Below are 19,911 nucleotides of genomic sequence, written 5' to 3'. Positions count from 1 at the left end.
TCGTCAAGAATTTGGAAAATAAAAAAATATTTTTACACTTATAGTTTATTTTGATATCTGAGTATTTGATACACTCACACCCGGTACAGGCAGCCTAATTTCACGACGTCATGATAAATGATTAAAGTGGACTTAACTTATTCAGCAATAAGAATATCTTCATATTAGTCTTTTCTTGAACAATGCAGACAGGAAAAATACAAACATTAAATTGGTGAGCAAAGTAACATTAAAAGTGAATTTTAAGGGCATGAAAATTAGTATTATCAACATAACACTACGCCAAAAGCAAATTGCTCTGCTCTCCTGCGTTACTTTGGTTACCTGTGCAGTTTTCCTGAACAGCGCTGTTCTTGAACGCACCCCAGTTCCGTTTGGGGGCGAGGAGCAGGATGTTGTTGTTAGCTTCAACGGTGGATGAGAAAATGCTGTAGCCCCACACATTTGGATGTTATAAAGGTATCCAAAAGCAATGTCTCGGTATTTAAAATGTATAATAACATAATATCTTACCTGTGCTCCCTCACGCTTTTATATTTTCTGAATTATCTAACTATAAGTGGTGTAAGTAACCGTTGGTGTCGCTGGCTAGCATGCTGTTGCTAACTTGCTAACCTACAAGCTAACTAGGGTAAAGCTGTTACTTAACAGTTCAAGTTAACGTGATTTGTTTCAAGAGTTAGAATGCGTTGGTTTGCTGATCTTCTTGTTGGCTAATCTCGACCTAATTTATTATAAAGGCACAACTACATTTGCACTGATAGGAATTAGCCAAGCTAGCTACAGCTATTCTCACAACAATTAATGACCCAACCCCTTGCTAGCTGACAAAGTTGGTTAAACGGTCGCCTCTTACAGTAACACATACACAAAGGACGACTTGTTAGCTGACATACGTTGTAACGCTTTATAACGTCATATGCAATTGTTATATACGCTTCTGATGTTATATTGTTATGCATGTTGGCCCTATAAACTCCTGCACCAGGCAGCTAACTGTAAGCAAGCTAACTTCCCCTGTTATTCTTGTTTGCAGCTTTGGGCAGACGTGCTTTTATTGTCCCTTTCTCTTTCTGCACCATTCAATCCTAAGAACCCGAAGTTACGTTGTGGTTATCACTCAACTCTTATTTAGTTTCAAAGACATCCGTCCTTTAATTTCCTGCAGAAGGATGTCAGAAGAAAGCTTTGTGTTGATTACACATTTGCTAAATCAATCCTTCCACTGTCCTCTGTTCTGTTTTAAAACACTTTTGATTTAGGTCCATCTGTAGCTCCTGCCAGTGTTAGATTTATTTATCCTTCACTGTCCTGCATGCTGCCCTCTAGAGATTGAGTGGCTAAGAGGGAACATGACCCTTGATTCATGATTAATTTATAAATATACGCCCTCTGGTGCTTTGGGAGGGAGGAGATGTGGTGATGGAAGGATTGTGGGGCGTTTCATAATGTCACACACAAAATATAGGCCTTACTAATGTACAAGGTGGGATATCCGGGCCTTACCAATGTTCATTATTAGACTTAATCTTTATTAAACACTATTATTTGACTGATAAGCCCCTTAATTGTGTATTTGTTCTGCAATTTTTCGAGGCGTAATGTTTTGACCAGGTTAACTTTATGCTTTAGAAGTCTTGAGGTGTGTATGTTTTTTACCCAATGAAAGCCAACCATGCCAAAATTTAAATCTCGTAATTGCATTTGATTGTACATCTCAAGCCAAGTGTTGCACCTCTTCTGTATTTTTCTCAGCTAATCCATTTCCCTGTCAGGGACTTGTCAGATGTTGGCTGCAGGAATGTTATACAGCCAGTTTTTTTTTGATTATGTGGTAAGTGTTCTGTTGTGCTCGCGTTCATAAAAAATATGTTCTCTAACTGCCAATTAGATTGTTGCTTGAAGATGTTCTATGGGGCAAAAACATAGTGGATAAATAAATCAATTACAAGGGCTACTTTTTAGTGTGCATATATACTGTATTTTCTCTTCAATAATCGACAAACCTACACATTGGCATTTTCTTTTCTAACTTCCTATTTTGCATCTATTGCTCCAACTTTGAACAACAGGAATGGAAAGGATATCTTGTTTTTGTTGTTGTTTTGACTTTGACCAAAAAACACGCCTTTCAAACTTTTCTCTGACCTTTTATTAACCTCTAAATGTACGATCCAGTTACATATTATAATAGAGCAAGGTCTCCGCGTGGTCAGCTGCATCTTGAGAGGGTGATGTTATTGTAGAAAAAGTTATCAGCCACAGGCGTAACCTCGCCGGCCTTTGGCTCGTGGCTGCCGTTAGTTTCCCACCCTGTTTGTGGCCGTTAAACAAGTCCAGACATAGATCTGGTGCTGCCATGGCTCTGCTGCCTCCGGGTCACAGAGCTGCTCATTCAGCAGACTAGAATTAGACCAGTGTCCAGGTTGAACTCTGTGCTGGCATTTGGGCTGCGGCACAGAGGCATGGTGTTGAATGGCTAGGTGTCGTTTTTTGGAGAAAATGAGCCTTGAGCTCCCTCTGCTGTGCTGGTTTGATGAGTTGTTGCTAAAAACACACTCACGATGAACATAATTTATATTTATCATTCAAGATGATTTAACATGAGCTGACGACTCCTTTAACTTCATAAATGTTGTCTTTTGACAGTAATGTGAATCTCCAATCATGTTCAAGATGGCGAGAGACAGAAAGTGCATCCTCTGTGAAACAGTTCACGTCTCCAAGCAGGTAACTCACACTCCAACATGATATACACTATACATTTGCAACTCTCCCTACATTTACATTTAAGTTATTCCTGTTGATACAAATATCTAAAACAGCAATATTATACTGTATTTACAGTACTTCCTGTTGGGGTTTGTTACTAATCCAGACCAGTGTCTCTTTACTGGTCTAGCCTCAGGACCCGCCACCGCCTCCTTAATGACGTATTGCGACCCAAATTTCTGAAATTTTTTAACCATTCAAACTTATTTAATTACAATCAGTGCAGCTTGAACCTGAGACGCAATGAAACTTCACAGTATAGTCAGCCAAAGTATAGCCAGAAAATTAGCAAGTTTATGGACACTTCATAGAAGTCTTATTTTCACTGTGTGTCTGCAGGAGATGGATGAGCACATGAGAAGCATGCTGCACCACAGAGAGCTGGAGAAACTCAAAGGCCGGTGAGTTGTTATGTTTTTTAAAAGATGCACAACATGCACAGATATAAGAAAAATAATATATATAATGACTTCATTACACAGAGATTTTCATTGACGCATGTTCCTGATTAGTAAACTAAAGCTTTAACTTGTTTTAAAAGTTTTGTCCGCTGTATTTGGGTCATGACGCACGTGCGCACTCAGGCACGTGTTTATCACAAGTGGATATATGGGCAGCTGTCTCATCTGTGGCATATATATTTAGACACAATCTCTCCGGAACAACAGGCATGACCGATAGAAGGCAACTGGCTATCTTGTGACTCTCATGTAGATTACTAAAAGTATGCAGGCTGTCGCTGAGATGGAGGAATCTGGGGCCGAGCTGAATACTGATAAAAGGTTTCAGTTGTCGCTAAGTTACTGAGATTTTATACAAACACTGATGTGCAAATATGGCAGTATTTTACATGTGGTGGCTAGCTAAATTATTTCGATAAATAATATGAACAGTGTGCAGGAAGTACAACGTTGTGGAGCAAGGAAAGGAAGGTTGAAGTGTCAGAAGAGTTCATGGAGATTTAGAAGAATCCTATGCAGGAATGGTATGACTGTCTGGAACTTTCGCTGCCTCCTGATGCAGGTCTATGTAAGGTTCATGCTGGCTTACAAACTGCAATTCCAACAAATGTTGTATTATAATAGTGTCTTATTATCTGCTTAGTACTTGGGCCCCTATTCTCAAGCCTTAGACAGCTTATGAGAGTATCCCTTTTCACATATCTTTGTTATATTTTATATTATTGTACTTTTTTCTATCTAACCGTCTTTGTGAAATGATTAAAAAACGGGAACAGAAAGTAAACCATCATTATTAATCAAGGTTGCACTGTCCCCACCACTGCAAGTGAGAAATAAGGTGTGAAAAAGAGAAAGTAACCATATCTCATCGATAAAGAGTTTGCCAACTGCACGAGAGGTCAGAAAATGGCAGCGTGCCATGACACAGATCTGAAAAAGAAATTGAGAAGGAGCCAGCGAAGTCACTGCCCCTATCAGAATCACAGGATGGCATACTTGGGAGAGGTTTTGAAGTGGAGGCTATGAGCAGCTGCAGGAGGCTCCAGTTACACGGGCTTTGCTTGGGATTGGTCGGCAGGATGCAGGGGTCTATAACACATGCTAGTCTGGCTGGTGGGGGGGCTCTCAGAGAGGAGTGTGAGGTCAAATACAGACATTGCCTTCTGTAGAGTCTCAGAGCGCAGCGGACACCATCATGAAAGCGCAGTAGGCTGAGGGCGCCGTGCCTCTCTCCCCTCTGTGCGTCCCAGTGCTGTGCTGCATGGCTGGACATGAACAGCTCCATTAGCATGCTGCCTGAGTCCTGCCTGGCTGCTCCTCCTGCCCTCGCTCTGCCACCCATGGCTTGCTGAAGAAAGAAAAAACAAGATCAGGACGATAAAGATTTTAACTTTTTTAACAAGAGAAAATTATAAGTTAGCTACCTCCTGATCTGTGACAGATAGAGAATTTGGTTATTTTCTAAGGATTGTTGAGTACTCTCCTCTCCTTATTTTATTTTGACTTGAAGTAACAGAAAGTAGAGCCAGAGCACGTCGTCGCAGGCTCTGCAGGCAAAAACAAACCAGACTAGATCAGAACAATGCCCGAAGGAACGATTGAACGCCCGCTCTCGCCTTCCCTCCCCAGGGACTGCGGACACGAGTGCAGAGTGTGCAAGGTAACCGTGGTGAGCCTGACTGACTATGCCAGCCACATTTCCAGCCCCACGCACAAGCAAAATGTGGAGGCTGCAGAGCAAAGGCATGCTGGGAACGACCGCGACGAGGACTACTTTGATCGGGCTTTGGTGGAGCTGGTTGAGAAGAGAAAGGAACAGATCAGGTAAGACAGTCATGCTATTGATCTCACCTTATTTTATATTGTTTATTGTTCATCTGGAGGGAAAAACAAAATAATGTAATGTTTATTTTTAGTGCTTATTATAACCTGATATCAAATGTTTGTTTTGCGTATGTGAGAAATAAAGGTAAAAACTTTCAAATACAATATTTGTTTGATGATTTTATACATAATGTGATTAAACTAAACATTTAAAGGTAAGTGATAGCTCACAAGCTCTGCTTTGTGTGTACATAAGCCATGTATAGTCACATTTTGCTCAGTGGTGCTCACAGGCCTGATTTAGCTGCTGATTCGAGTTGAGCTGCGACGTGGAGTCGTATGTCAGGAGGACTGCAGCCTAAAAAAAAACATGATGCTGTTCAGACACATGCTTCTCTAAGTTTGCTTCCAACACAACCACAAAACTTCACTCAGACTCAGCGATGCTGTAAATTCTGAAAGATTTAATGGATTTAATTTTGATTTTCACTAAACACAAACGTGATTAAAGTTGTTGGAAGTGGAGTCAAGTCGACATTTCCTTTGATCTGCCAAAGACAGAAGGCGGAAGCGGTGTGCTGTTTTCTCTGGTCTCTGCTGAGTAGCAGGTGAACTGTTTCTGAGGCCGAACACAGACAATAAAACTTCAGCAGGTCAAAGGAGAAAGAAACAAGCAGTAACACTGTATCTCCAAAAAACTGCAATGACATTTCCCTGTAGGTTTAGCCAAAGAATGCAAAATAATATTAAGACTAATGTATAAATACTGTTTATGATTTCATATCTGTAATTTCTTTGTAGAAAAGAGAAGGAAGCTGCTGCAGCAAAGCTAGCAAAAGAAGAAGAGGAACGAAAGAGGAAAGAGGAGCTGCAGCAGAGGTTAAAGGAAGCTAAGGAGCGTTACCGACTGGAGTGCTCCTGGCAGCAGCAATCACAGGGCTTCAGTGGATCCAGTCACCACAGAACTTGGTACAGGGGCAACCAGTATAACGCCAGAGCAGGGGAGCCACCACCCTGGCACCACAGTAAACAGGGAAAGAGCGCCACATGGCATGCTCAGGAGCCGCCCAACTTTCAGAGGTGGGCATCTGGAGAGCTCGCTGGTGGAAGCTTGAATTGCCAAGAGCGCTTTGGCAGCAAGCAGTTCGATCATGGCGCAGTCCAACAAAACCGACTGCCTTGGCTCAGCAACGGAGGCAGCAGTAACGGGATCTATGGTCGAAACAATATTTCTCAGTACCAACAAAGAGGCCGGCCCCTTAGCCTATTGGGGGAGCCTCAACTGTATCCACCTCCACCCCTTTTATTTGCTCGGACTTGTAACCAGTTTCAAAATGCAGGAAATGGCCAGGGAGGTCAGAATGGGGTTCAGAACCGGGAGGGGCAAACAGCAGAGCCGGACCACAACAGCAGCAAGACTTCTAAGACCTTTGGAAGCAACCCAAAGCTGGACAAAGCCTGTCGCTGGTCACCCTATCCGGTCTCAAAGGGGTTTGAATCTGTTCCTCATAAGGATACAAACCAAAGCTCATCAGAGAAGAACCCCAATGTACCTAAACCCCAGAAGCAAGACAAGCCACCAGAATCCAGTGCCTTTAACAAGCAGTCCAGACCTGAAAAGAAACCAGGCCAGCTTAGTTCAAGTGGACAGAGTCTTGAAGACAGGGGGAGGCATAAAGCAAACCCCAAAACTAAACCGAGAGATCGGAGTAGCAGCGGCAGTCGAAGCAGCAGTGCTCAGAGAGACGACCACCAGGACTCAACATCTGGTCCTTCAAACCAAAAGCTGCCAACTAAAGATCGGAAGGTGTCCTCAATTTTTGGCCTCAAGATTGGAGCTAAACTCAGCAAGGCCTCCAGTCAAGCACCTTCACAATCGAAACCAACCTCAAATCAGAGCAGACTCGGTTACCAGGCTCCACCTGTTGGGCCTCTTCAGTCAAAGAAAGAACGCCGGCTCCCAGAAAGTTTCAACAAAGCCAAACAGATCGTGTTAGAAAAGCGAGCCTCTTTAGAGAGCTCCAAAAGCAACAGGATGGAACTGGCGCTGCACATTGTGGAGGAGCAGCAGAGGGATCACGGACAGAGTCAGATTGGAGTGAACAAGGAAAACAGCTGCAGGCAGAATGCAGCCAAACAAAATTCACTCGATTCTTTCAGGCCGGAAAAGCCTGCAGTGCAATCTTCAGACAGCAGCCAGTTCCTCCAATCATTGCAAGTTAGCACCTCGACCATTGAGAGCTCCGAGCCTGCGGCTTTAAGCAGGGAAGACGAGGAGAACGGGAAGAAAGAGGAGAAGGAAACATGCCAAGAAGAGGCGATGCAGGCTGTTGAAGCAGGACAGAGCTCTGAGAGCGACACCTCCAGAAGCGGTGATGCACAGACGCTGTCAAACACATCAAGTCTGTCCAAACTCGACCTTCCTCCTGTCTTAAAGCGAGACCTGACCAAACACATCAGCTCCAAGAACAAAACAGGAAGTCACGAGCCCAACCTGAACATCGCCAGGAGGGTACGAAACCTGAGCGAGTCACGGAGAAGTGACACAGAGAAGGACTCTGGGCTCAGACCCACTGTACGGCAGCTCATCAGCTCCTCTGGGTCTCGGCGCAATGTGAACTGGGAACAGGTGTATCAGGAAGTCAGGAAGAAGCAGGACAAAGGGAAAGGCATGCCAAGGTTTGTAGTGAAATATTCTAACAATGTTATTGTTTTGATTTCAGCAACTTGAAGCTCATGTTTTGTTCTGTCTGTCCACCAGGTTTGGCATTGAGATGGTGCCATGCGAGCAGGAAGACCAGAGCCAGGAGGAGGACAACGTTCCCCTGCTGGAGGGTTTCCAATGGGAGTCTTTGATGGACGCCTCAGCCCCTGGTTCCTCTAGAAAACGCTCCTTATCAGAGAGCTCAATCGCCCCTCCATCCTCTCACTCCCTGTTTCCATCCCTGCTGTCAAAGGAGACGGTAAAAAGAGAAGTCCCCAGCCCAGAGCCGCAGGGATCCTCAGATTCTACCAGACCCGAATATGATGAAGGGAACAAAGACGATCAGTGTCAGCAAGAGGTGGAAAAGATGCTCGGTGAGTTTGGGGATAAAGCACAGAAGCAGCCAGAAAAACTGATATCAGCCACGGTGAAGGCCCTCCAGCGGTCTGATTCCGTGCTCGGGGACAGCAGTTCAGGGACGGAGCAGTACGACGGCCAGGGGACAGGAAAGAGGCGACGCGCAGCTGGGGTGAGTGAAGGGAAATATGTCACAAGTCTGTTGAAAGGCAATTCTTTTTTTTTTTTTAAAGATTATTTTTTTGGCTTTTTGCCTTTATTCGATAGGAAAGCTGAAGAGAGACAGGAAATGTGGGGAGTAGACCGTGGGGGCTGACATGCGCAAATGATCGGCAGACCGGGAGTCGAACCTGCGATCAGTGCGACGAGGACTGTAGCCTCTGTATATGGGGCGCCTGCTCTACCGACTGAGCTAAACCAGCGCCCCGAAAGGCAATTCTTTGAAAGTACAACTGCATATGTGTAGATTTTCCTCAAGTGATGTCACTTGAGTCAGTGGCTATTTAGGCTGAGACGTTTCAACATTTAAAATAATCAGGTAATGTTGAGTCAGAAAGACGTTAGTTCACCAGAGTTCTGTGGCCTGCTCCTCATTTCTTCAGGCTACACCTCGAGACAATGTTAGCCAATATAGAATACATGATTTACCAAGCTGTCTGAGCTTGAGCTGCATTGTGGGTAATGTAGGCGCATCTATCTGAGTTGGATGACGAATGCAGGGAATAAAAAAGACAGTATTTTTAACACAAGCAACCAGAATGTGACTCTTTTCTTTCTGTCTTGTAGGACGTCCCGAGTGCAGAGACGTCTTGCCTGGAACACAATAACAAAAGAAGGAAGGTCAAGTCCAAAAAAGGTTAGCATCTATGAGTTCTGATACATTAAAGGACCAGTTCACCGATTTTCAACCTCAGTCCTATCATGCTATCATGGGGAGCTGATGCCATTATGGTAGAAAAAAATGCAATTTGGCTCTGTGCCTTTGGAGGAGGAGTCTCTTGCTGGGCCGTTCCTTTCAGAGGGAGGGGCGCAATGCACCCTGGGTGTTGTAGGAATGTAGAATGGGCGAAACCACAAGCTGTTTGTTCAACTTTCTCCACAGCTATGGCGCCAATTTCAAATATTATTGCTTCTATTGATTACAGAGAACACCAGCTTTGATTGACAGTGGCTTCTCCAGGGGCGAACTGCTCCTTTAATTAATGTTGTGTATTTTTTGTATATTGTCCTTTCTAATTAGATTAATGATTTTCTGTAGAGTGATTTAAGAGCTTCAAACATGATTTAGGTCTTGGTGCAAGTAGTTTGCAGTGCAGCTAAATTCAAAGAAATGAAACCCTCTAGTTTGTTGTAGCTTGTGCTCAGCTACTGACGGTTCATCAAGTGTCTTTTGGTCTGTGTGCAGAACGTTTACAGATCGACCAGCTGCTGGCTGTGTCTCTGCGGGAGGAAGAGCTGAGTCACTCCCTGCAGACTGTGGACACCAGCCTGATCCAGGCCCGAGCTGCGCTGCAGGCCGCCTACATGGAGGTGCAGCGACTTATGGTGGTAAAACAGCAGGTACAGAACACCTTAGTTATCACCTATAAAGCTATCATGTTATACATTACCCACAAAAGCGGAAATATTCACTTTTCTGAAGGCTCCTGTTGGTTTTGTGTCACGACTGTTTTTAACCGTCGTCATATTTGTTTGTTTTCTCTGCCGTCTCACACCAGACAACAAGCTGTGACTAGAAAACAGGTGGATTTCTTTAGCGCTTAAGCAACATGCCAGGCTGTTTCCGTAAAGACAACTGGCTCGCTATCAAAAATAATTTAAAAAATGCTTTGCAGAGGAGCCACAGGAAGGAAGGCTTACAGAGACATTCATTTTAATAATCTGGATCTGATGATAAAGGCAACAAGAGTCTGAGAGTCTTCAGTTTAGGTGCCTTGAAAGTGCATGAATTTTCTTCTTTAAAAAGCTGTGCAAACGCCGCTCTCGTGTGATTCTGTCTCATTCAAGATGACTGGAGAGATGAACACACTGAGGAACAAGCGCATCGAGTTACTTAAAGGGATGCAAGGTAAGGACAAGTCAAGAATCAAAGGCTTGAAAATACATTTTTTAACTGCCATAAACTGGGACGAAATCTGAAGTTACATGTGAAAGATGGATGGCATGTTGGAACTATTACTATTACGACCTGAAGCAGTGGGATTAAGTTTCTGTTGTGCGATTCGTGTGCAGGTAACATGGAGGAAATGCCTCTGGTCAAACTGAAAGAAGAAAGGGTGGATCCAGTAATGGTGGAACCACAAACGCCCTCCTCCATCACACTTCTCTCTGATGTGGACACTCCTGCTGCAGCTCCCAGTCCTCTTCCTCCTCCTCCTCCTGCGGAGTGTGCCTCCCCTCCCTCCTCCAGCCTTCCCTTCACGCCTGTTGTTGTCAAGCAGGAGCCTCAGTCTCCAGTTCACGTCAGCTCAGACCCGGACCCTGTGGACAATTTAATCCACTTTGCTCACAGCACCACACCGGAGCTGCTTGCTGCTCCCGCTGCCGCTTCTCCACCAGGTAACATCTGTCAATGGTGCCCCGAGTTTCTTCTTTTATTTATTTTACTAGTTTATAACAATAATGATGCATTTTATATAGCGCTTTTCAAAATACTCTTAATGCACTTTACGTACATTCTCACAACAAAAGAAACACAATAAAAGGAAACCAAACAAAACTTTAAACACGGGTTACAAAGAAGGTTTTAAAACTGTTTTGTTTGATCCTATCAATGACGTCAGCTGATCTAATGGGAGGGGGAGATTATTCCAAAGTCTGTGTGCTACAAAATCTGAGCAGCAGTCACCAGAGATTATGAGTTTGGCTAGAGGGCCAACCTTAAAATCAAAGGGCCAACAGGGTTTGGTTCGATGACCGAAGCAGCTGCTCAGTAGGATAAGGGTCTACTTTACTGGCAGCCAATGCAGCAGTGCTGAAATGGTATTGATTAGTGATAATGAGATCCACAACCAGCACTTCTTAAAAGCCAGATGCCTGCTAGTTTAGGAACAGAATTTTTAAAAGTGGGTTCACAACATTTCAGTCCGTTTTCATGCAGTACCATCGATGGACGAAGCCAGGAAAAGTGGAATGTGTCCACCTCTAATACTAATGGAAAATCATGGATTTTAAATGTAGATTCATGCAGTGACTAAAAAGAAAAATAACATACTAGTCTTTCCAATTTGTGGTCTGATTTCACGCTGAATTTGCAGAGTACTAAACCTTGTGTATCTGAACTCTTGCAGACCCTGCCCTTAATTGCCAGCCGTCTCCTGAAGGAAACCCTGAGCTGTACCAGAGTCGCACAGAGCATAACTGGGAGAACTTTGTCGAGCCTGCAGACTGCAAAGAGAGTTTGTCAGAACTGGTTGAGACGACAGAAAAGGCCATACAGGCAACCAGGAACTTTGTCATCCCTTCGTCTGACTCCAAATCCTCCATAAAGCTCCTCTCAGCCAGCAGGAGGAGCTCTGAGGCGGGGAGTGTTGGTGACTGTGCATCCACGCAGTCCTTTGAGCCCCCCTCAGTCCTCAATCTGCCTGCCTCTCCGTCTGAGCTGAGGAGCGGGAAGCGTGTGAGGAAGCTGAAGAAGAGGAAGGTGTTGAAGAAGGCTCAGGGGGTGGAACAGCCGGAGAGCAGCGACACAGAGTTGGATGGGGAGGCGCTGAGGCCGAGGTGGCCTCGACCGCGCAGGAGACTCAGTGGAAGCTCACAGGTCAGCACCTCCACGCTGCCGCTAGAAGACAGAGAGGGAGATGTGAACATGGAGGCGGGTGAGGAGGTGTCTCGGCAGGCCGACAAACATGAGAAAGTAAACTTCAAGTCCCCTAAAAACATGGTGGAGCTCCCTCCCGCTGAGCTTACACTGAACTCAGATCCAGAAGAAAGTATGGAGGTGACCGCTGAATGTCCGCAGCCTCACATGGATGCCCTTGTTCCCGCTCCCCCTCCAGCCCTGGTCCCACACTCCTCCAGACCTCAGACACAGAGTCTGGCCTGCAACGAGGTCTCCTCCACTAGTGACATGGATATCTGTAAATCCTCTGAGAGGTGAGACGCGACACATTCACTCTTCTCTTGACCTTTACAGTTCATTCTTGACCTTTGGAAGCAGCTGTTTACAAAACAATTCCACCTGCACTCATTTTCTTGTTCTGAGCTTTCAACCAATTCACAGTGGAGCTGCTCAACAATATGTAAAATACCGTCAGAGTTCATGATAGCAAAGCTTTACCAGAATCTCACACTGCTTTTATTTGTCTTCTGGATGTGCTCATGTCCATTTTCCTCTTTTCCTTCTTGTCTCCCTGCAGTGATTTGCCGTTTTCCATCACAGTGCCCAAAATAATGAAGACCTCATCAGGTATGTCCACCTCTACGAAGTTGTTATAAGGCTTGAACAGAGCTAGTTTGTAGGAATGGCTGTCAATCAGAGTTAAATTTGTCAGCTATTTTAGATTTATCTTTAGTCTCTAGACAAAATTAGTTTTAGACGACGACAACTCAAAACATTTTATTCAAGTTTTAGTCGATAAAAAGTTACATTTCAGTCATTACTTTTAGTGAAGAGTTTTCTCTCTTGAGAAAATATGAACCCCCCCAGTCTTCCTCTTCTAGTTTTTACCTGTTTGCTTCAAGTAAAATTAAGACTTTAAATTTCAGCAGATCATCCCTACAGTAAAAGAACGATGAGAACAGCATCTAGAGATTACTGAAGCAGACAGACGATGATCGCTCCTTTTTGTGCAGCAGAAGTGTCAAATGACGCGTAAAAAACACCGAGAAAAAACAGAGAAAGTTCATAACCACCTTTGTGATCCCCGTTGTCTCCAGCCAGGTACCCAGTCACAGGAATGCGTTGCTTGCATTTTAACATTTTAGTCTCGTCTTGTTAACAAAAACAAAACATACATGTGCTCAGAGTTTTTATGATCAAAGATCTATTTTTTAACTCGTCAACATCTCGTCTTCGTCCATATTTTCGTTAAACAAATTAGATGTCAATGAAGAAAGGCCACATTCTAATACTGAGTGAATAACCTCTCACCATGTAGAGGGGGAGATAAGATATTTTGTTAATATGTGGATAATGGCGCACAGACCAGCGATTATAGCAGATTGGTGTGATGATGTTTAAACTCATAACCAAACATAAAATCATCCCACGGTCTGAGGAGCCAGAATTAGAGATGCTACACTCCTCCACTGGGTAAAAATAACTCTGGATACCCAAATTACTTTTTATGGGCAAGATATTCATAGAGCTGTTAGCTGCCTTTGAGTGACGCTGTACAGAATGATAAGTGTAGTGATGACCAAACACCACTTCCTGTGTCTGGTCACTGGTCTACCTGCAGTGAAACTGTGCTCAGACCACCATCTAGGGGAATAACAATCAAATCCTAAGCTTAATAAATGATCGGAAATTTATCGGACGACATTTGTTAAATCAGGTACTATAATGACAAAAATTACACGTATAAATGAACTACTTCCTCTTTGAGTTTTTTTCTTTTTGCCAAGTAACCATTAAAATCATTAAAATACTTAAAGTTTAGAGAACTAGAAATCTGTTTAAAGAAATGTGAATATGTCATGATTTTAAAGACAATATTGTATTGCCTTTAAAGTAAATTGCTTTTTGTGTTTCACAGATGCATCATCCGACCACGGCGAGGATGATCTGCCCACTGACGGTGTGTTCGAGGGCCATCAGGAGGCCGTGAACGCCATGCAGATCCACAACGGGCTGCTGTACACGTGCTCAGGAGACCGCACCGTCAGAGTCTTCGACCTGGTGGTGAGGGTTGATACGTGTTTACTTTTGTTTTTTTACCTATAACGGCCTTAATTCGTATTTTCTGTGAATGCAACACTAAGTTGTGTCGTGTTGCTGTTGCAGAGTCATAAATGTGTGGGCATGTTTGAGGGTCACAGCTCCAAAGTGAGCTGCCTGTTGGTGTCCGTCGCTCCCTCCCTGCATCATCGCCTTTATTCTGGCTCCAGCGACCAGACCATCCGCTGCTACAGCCTCAAGGTAAACACATGTATCCTGTTACCTGTTCCTTTTTTTTTCCTGTCAATGAATTTCTGGACTCTGATTTTTTGTTGGTCTTTCTTGTCCGCAGACACGAGAGCTTGAGCAGCAGTTCTCTCTGTCAGACCGAGTCCTCTGCCTTCACAGCCGCTGGAAGTTTTTGTACGCCGGTCTGGCAAACGGCACAGTGGTGACCTTTAACCTCAAGGTGAGACATGCCATACATTAAAGGAAGGTATTCTTGATCCAGGCATTTTAAAGATAAAACAATTTAATTTGGTAAAAGAACCAGCAGGTGATTTTTTAGTTACCTTTTATCACAAGTAGGTAAAAAAAAGTGTTTTCAATCTTATTTTACAAGAATCATGTCGTTAACTTTATGTGACTTTGGTGGCTAGCATTGAGAAAAACTTTAAAACTTCACAGTCTCCTTCCAGAAGCTTTTATATCTTCTTTGTTCCCATCTGTTTTTAGACGAACAAGCAGACGGATGTGTTCGAGTGCCACGGGCCGCGGGCTGTGAGCTGCCTGGCCTCCTCGCAGGAAGGAGCCCGGAGGATCCTGCTGGTCGGCTCGTACGACAGCACCATCAGCGTGAGGGACGCCAAGAACGGACTGCTGCTGCGCACGCTGGAGGGACACACCAAAACTGTGCTCTGTATGAAGGTAGGCCCAGTGAAGTCTGAGCTTACAGAAGAGAAATGTCTTTACTTAAAACATTTGAATGATGTATTTTAAGACTTCAGAGCACATGGACTGTACAAATGTATGTGTGTTGTATGTAGTTATATCCTTATGTTCTCCCCGTGCATGCATGGGTACTCCGGCTTCCTCCCACAGTCCAAAGACATGCTCGTTTGGTTCACTGGTGACTCTAAAATGGCCCATAAGTGTGAGAGTGAGTGTGAAAGGTTGTCTGTGATTGACTGGAGATCAGTCCAGGGTGTAACCCCGCCTCTCCCCCAATGACAGCGGGGATTGGCTCCAGCCTCCCACGACCCTGAACAGGATAAGCGGTGTAGATAATGGAAGGATGAAATGTTGTTAAGATTTTTAAGACTTGAAAAATGTCTAATTTATTCTGCTCTGTGAAGGAGGTGCAAGTAACGCTTGTTTTTATATTTTCTTGTCTAATTTATCAGTCATTAAAAGTTAAACATGTCGATCAGTGTTTCAGAAACATCCTCTTCTGTCAAAAACCCAAAGATTTTAATTTACTGTCGTAGAGGAGGAAAGAAACGGGGAAATGTTCACATTTAGCAAACTGAAATCTCATTGTTTGCAGGTTTTCTGCAAACATTACCGAAACCAATAAATCATTTAGCACATTTGTTGCCTTCATTTACTTCTTATAACTTATTAATTAGTCTTTGCAGCTCTAATCTGTGACAATTTAATTAATATGAATGAGTATATTTTGAGTCTTGATTCTCTTATGTTTTACTTTTCATGGACGCTTTAATGCATCACCTTCTCTCTGCTCTGCTCTCTCCCTCAGGTGGTGAATGACCTGGTGTTTAGTGGCTCCAGTGATCAATGCGTCTACGCACACAACATCCATGTGAGTCTTCGTCTTTATCCGTTATACATAATTAATGTAACAACAGATGTAAGATAGCTGAAAGAGTTTAATGTTTGAGAAACTAATTGATACCTGTACTTCCCACTTTGTTTCCTCACGCTGTCGCTCACACAGACGGGAGAGCTGGTGCGGGTCTATAAGGGTCACAATCATGCTGTGACTGTGGTGTCCATCCTGGGGAAGGTGATGGTGACCGCCTGTCTGGACAAACTGGTCCGAGTCTACGATCTGCAGGTCTGAGACCCGAACAACATCTGCATTTACTTTAATATTAGTCTTTCGTTTAAGCTGCTTGTGATCTTTTTGTGTTTTCATGTCTTTAAATTTGAAAGTGTCCCAACCTGTTCTTCTCTCCTCAGTCTCATGAGCAGCTGCAGGTGTATGGAGGACACAAGGACATGGTGATGTGTATGGCCATCCACAAGAACATGGTGAGAAACATTCTCGTATGCGTCACACTGGTTTGTAACTATAAACACAGTGAAGAATAAATGAAATGAAAGGTTTCAGATCATGACGTAATTATTCGTTTTGAATCGGTGTTTCAGATCTACACAGGCTGTTACAATGGCAGCGTGGAGGCCGTCAAGCTCAACCTGATGCAGAACTTCCGCTGCTGGGTAAGAGAAGGGACGGGGAGCAGAGAGCTGTCACATGACTGGGCTTAGATTTAGGTTATTTAAGTAATGTTACTTGTTAGTTCAGAGATTAGCTTTATCATGTGTCAGTGTGAGCATCCCCGTGGTGCAGTGGTTCCCTTTCTTTTCAACTTTGACCCTCTGAAGCTGGTGAGACAAAAGTCGTGTTCCCACCTAAAGTACACAGATCTTTAAGTCCAGGATCTAAACAATTCCTTCAGCCAAGATTAGGGAACATTAGACCGGTGATACCTGTAAAAATAGATGCCTTTAATGCACCTACACCTACAAGAAAACAACACCTCACAAAGCTTCACTTATCATCGAGTCTTTTGCCGGAAACAGTTATTTATCTTCTTGTTTAATGAGTGCATGAAGAAATAAAAGAAGCAGCAGAGTAGGAGAGTAACAGGAGAGGTTAAAGACCGTCAAGTGTTGCTGTAAAATTAGGAATGATTTTGCTATCCCATTAGCAATCTCTAATTACAGATTCTAAAGGAAGTACAGGAAGTATTCTGGTTATGTGTGTTGTACGCTTGTAGTCTGAGTAGTATTGACCAATCACGTGTCAGCAGGCTGCGGCGTATGCAGGAAAAACAGTCCATGTGGAGAGCAAAAGCTGGCAGAACGTAATCCACCGTAATGATATCCCAGCTCCGATCAGCGTCAATCTGACAGTGAATTAGCTTCTTATTGATCTCCATAAACTGCAACAAGTTCAGCTAACAATCTGCTCTAGATAAAGAATTCGACTTGAGACAAATTCCCTTGGCGCTGTGTCGCAAAAGTCGTTCAGCGTTCAGATTTCCTGACTTCCTCGAATGCATCAGAAATGATGCCTCCGCCCTCCGTTCAACAAGCTTGTCATTTTAAAGTAGTTTTCTTCTCCTCTTGAGGACAGAGCTGACAAAGCTTCATGTTGACATGTTACGAATCTGCATCATGATGTTATTATTTCAGCAAACTGAAGAGCCGTTAATCACAAGAAAATATGTTCATACCGCTGAAGTAAGCCAGAGTGCAGCGTTTATTCTGCAGATAATCTGGAGGGGAGAATTTCGCTGAACACACTGTTGCTTCCTAAGTTGCTAATTGGACCGTAAACATGGCAGCGCATGGGAAAGGAAGTATTGGCTGGAAGTCGTTATTGCTAACCGCTGGCTAAACAGGACATGCCCGACACACAGCTGCTCCCAGAGGCTTTATCGTCAGACTATAGCCGATTGGTTCCATGATTGGCCCATTAGCAATGCTATCTCCCTCAGTTTGTCATTGTTTTTTATTTTCTGTGTTTATGCGTGTTTTCTTTTAATGTATTTTTTATAAGACATCAACCTGCCAGGGACTGCAGATGAAATTGAGCCTGTACTTCTAGCCAGTGTCCCCTTTGTGGAGCCTCTTCGACCTGCAGCCTCCTTGGGTGCTGATTAGTGATTAAAGGTGATTTGTGTTGACAGTGGCACGGCTGTTCCCTGGTGTTCGGGATCACGGAGCACCTGCAGCAGCACCTCATCAACGACCACACCAGTGTCAACGTCCAGACGCTCAAGTGCCGCTGGAAAAACTGTGAAGAGTTTTTCTGTTCACGCAACAGCTCCAAGCAGGTAAAAAATAGTTTTATTACGATTATTATTCAACACATTTTTTATTGTTTAGGATTCTGATTGTTGGATGATGTCCTTGTTGCAGGGGATGCTGGCGCACATGCAGAAACACGCTGAAGAGGAGACTGAAGCGGAGCCTTAAGGGCTGCTGGTGGGAACCTACTTTCTCCCAGCGCCCTCTTCCCTTTCCTGCTATCTTTATCTCCCCCCGTCTTTAACCTCCCATATTGGGGGGGATGTTCTTGGGACCCACTTAACTTAACAGCGCTCCTGTCGAGCCTGATGAGTGGCGTCTGACGACTCCATCCTTTATGTTCGGTGTTGGAATCCAACCATAATACAATCGTGAAAGGAGGGTTGGTTGTGCTGTTGTTATTTTTTACGTTCTACAAAACACGCCTTCCTCTCTCTCTCTTTCTCTTTCTCTGTCTGACCACTGCAGCTCCTCTTTTCACTGACCAAACTAAGACAAAGAAACACGTTTAATGACTTTTGTTTATTGAAGAAACTCCAGTGTCGCCAGAATCAGAGGGAATTGTTTCGCTTTCCTGTTGAAAACTGCAACAAAAACCAACAATAATCTAATATTGGGATCGGTCGGCTACATTATGGCATGGGGTAAAGAGATGTTTTTATTGTTGTTGTGCAGTTGTGATGTGTCATGAGCAACCTATACTTCTTTTTCTTTTCTTTTTAAACGAAGTTGCCAGTATTCACTCAAAGTAACCTTACTTTTATGACCGTAATAAACAGGTTTAGAGTCTTCCAGGCTGTTTGAGTTCAACGGTGTGATTATTTATGTTGAAGGAGTTTCATTGAAGTGACACAATTTATTTATTTTCCGTTTGGTTTTTATTTTATTTCCAGAGAAAACTCTGATTTCTAACAATTTCCGTTTTTTGTTTTGGCAGTTAAAGTTTTAATTTCCTTGTTGCTCAGGCGTTGAGGGACTTTGGTGCAGTGTTGTGTTGCAAGTTGAGGATTTACATTTGCAGTGAAAACAGAACCAAGACGTGGCGTTGGTTTGTTCCTAAATGTGTTTATCTGTGTGGGTTTATTCCTCACTAGACCCTGTTTTCCTCGAGTGAGTGTGAAGAGCTGTTTTTATGACACAATTTCCTCTTTGGAAATGTTTTTTTCTTTTTTTTTTGAGTTTATTTTATATTTGGAGCATCGAGCGAGCAGAAGGCACCGGAGCTGTATTTTTCCACAGTGAAGATGGTTTTCTAATGAAGTGTGGAGGTGAAGGATGTTTCGAGGAGGTGTGCGATGGAGGAGCTTGAAGGGAAAATTAAGGATTCATCTCCCATGCCATACTTCTTACATCCTCTGCAAACAGGCAACTTAAAGCCTTTTTTTTAAAAGGCAATTTAAAACATTTTTAATCAGTGTGAAAGCCCAGCCGACGCTCTCGTGGGCAGACTTTGTCGTGGTTGCAGCTCTCTTGGTTTTGAAGGTTTGTTCTCACAGCCGCCATCCTCCAAACTCGCCTCATCCGCTCGTTATTTATGACCGAGGAAAGCGTGCAGTTCTCCTCTTACCTGGCATTCCTGAGTTTCTTCAAGTTTTTCAGTTGTTATCAAAGTTGTGAAGAGATATTTTTTAAGAAAGTGCAATCTAAGACCTTGTTAATAATAATTATAATAATAAAAAAAAGTTGTAACATAACAAAACAATTGTCTGTGTCTTTAATGTGGTGCTTTTGTTTCTATGACGATTTATGTGTCACAATATGAAGCTATTTTTTAATCCTTGTTCGGGGAATAAAAGACTAATGGGTCTAAAAAGATTTTGGAATTACGAGACAGGCTTTCATGGCTGCTGAGTTATCTTTCAGGGCAAATACACCCGAAAGTACGTCCACTAAAAGTTCTTGTTTTTGCCTCT

At 43.5% G+C, this 19,911-nt stretch overlaps 1 protein-coding gene across 1 annotated transcript; it reads left to right on the top strand.

The window, feature by feature from the left end:
- The first annotated feature begins 400 nt into the window (after positions 1-400).
- On the top strand, positions 401-19,681 carry znf106a (zinc finger protein 106a). The gene is made up of 22 exons (XM_069661490.1): positions 401-459; positions 2,650-2,730; positions 3,112-3,173; positions 4,863-5,057; positions 5,859-7,736; positions 7,819-8,290; positions 8,905-8,974; positions 9,524-9,678; positions 10,126-10,186; positions 10,351-10,677; positions 11,409-12,213; positions 12,477-12,526; positions 13,818-13,963; positions 14,066-14,200; positions 14,292-14,408; positions 14,675-14,866; positions 15,699-15,761; positions 15,897-16,016; positions 16,142-16,213; positions 16,331-16,402; positions 17,878-18,024; positions 18,110-19,681. The coding sequence occupies exons 2-22, from the start codon at positions 2,668-2,670 to the stop codon at positions 18,164-18,166; spliced, it is 5,259 nt and encodes a 1,752-aa protein (XP_069517591.1). The 5' UTR covers positions 401-459; positions 2,650-2,667; the 3' UTR covers positions 18,167-19,681.
- The last annotated feature ends 230 nt before the right edge of the window (positions 19,682-19,911 follow it).

Source organism: Semicossyphus pulcher, unplaced genomic scaffold, assembly GCF_022749685.1.
Source record: "Semicossyphus pulcher isolate SPU_LCO1_2020_fin unplaced genomic scaffold, fSemPul1.0.p SCAF_14, whole genome shotgun sequence".
Taxonomy (NCBI): domain Eukaryota; kingdom Metazoa; phylum Chordata; class Actinopteri; order Labriformes; family Labridae; genus Semicossyphus; species Semicossyphus pulcher.
The sequence above is the reverse complement of the archived record's forward strand: the minus strand, read 5'-3'. Positions and strand labels throughout refer to the sequence as shown.

What these genes read in the sequence shown, in the direction of transcription:
- znf106a (XM_069661490.1), top strand. Translation starts at nt 2,668, where the DNA reads ATGTTCAAGATGGCGAGAGACAGAAAGTGCATCCTCTGTGAAACAGTT. An exon ending in TCCGCTGCTACAGCCTCAAG is followed by an intron (nt 14,201 to 14,291) that starts GTAAACACATGT and finishes TCTTGTCCGCAG; the next exon opens with ACACGAGAGCTTGAGCAGCA. An exon ending in TGGTGACCTTTAACCTCAAG is followed by an intron (nt 14,409 to 14,674) that starts GTGAGACATGCC and finishes ATCTGTTTTTAG; the next exon opens with ACGAACAAGCAGACGGATGT.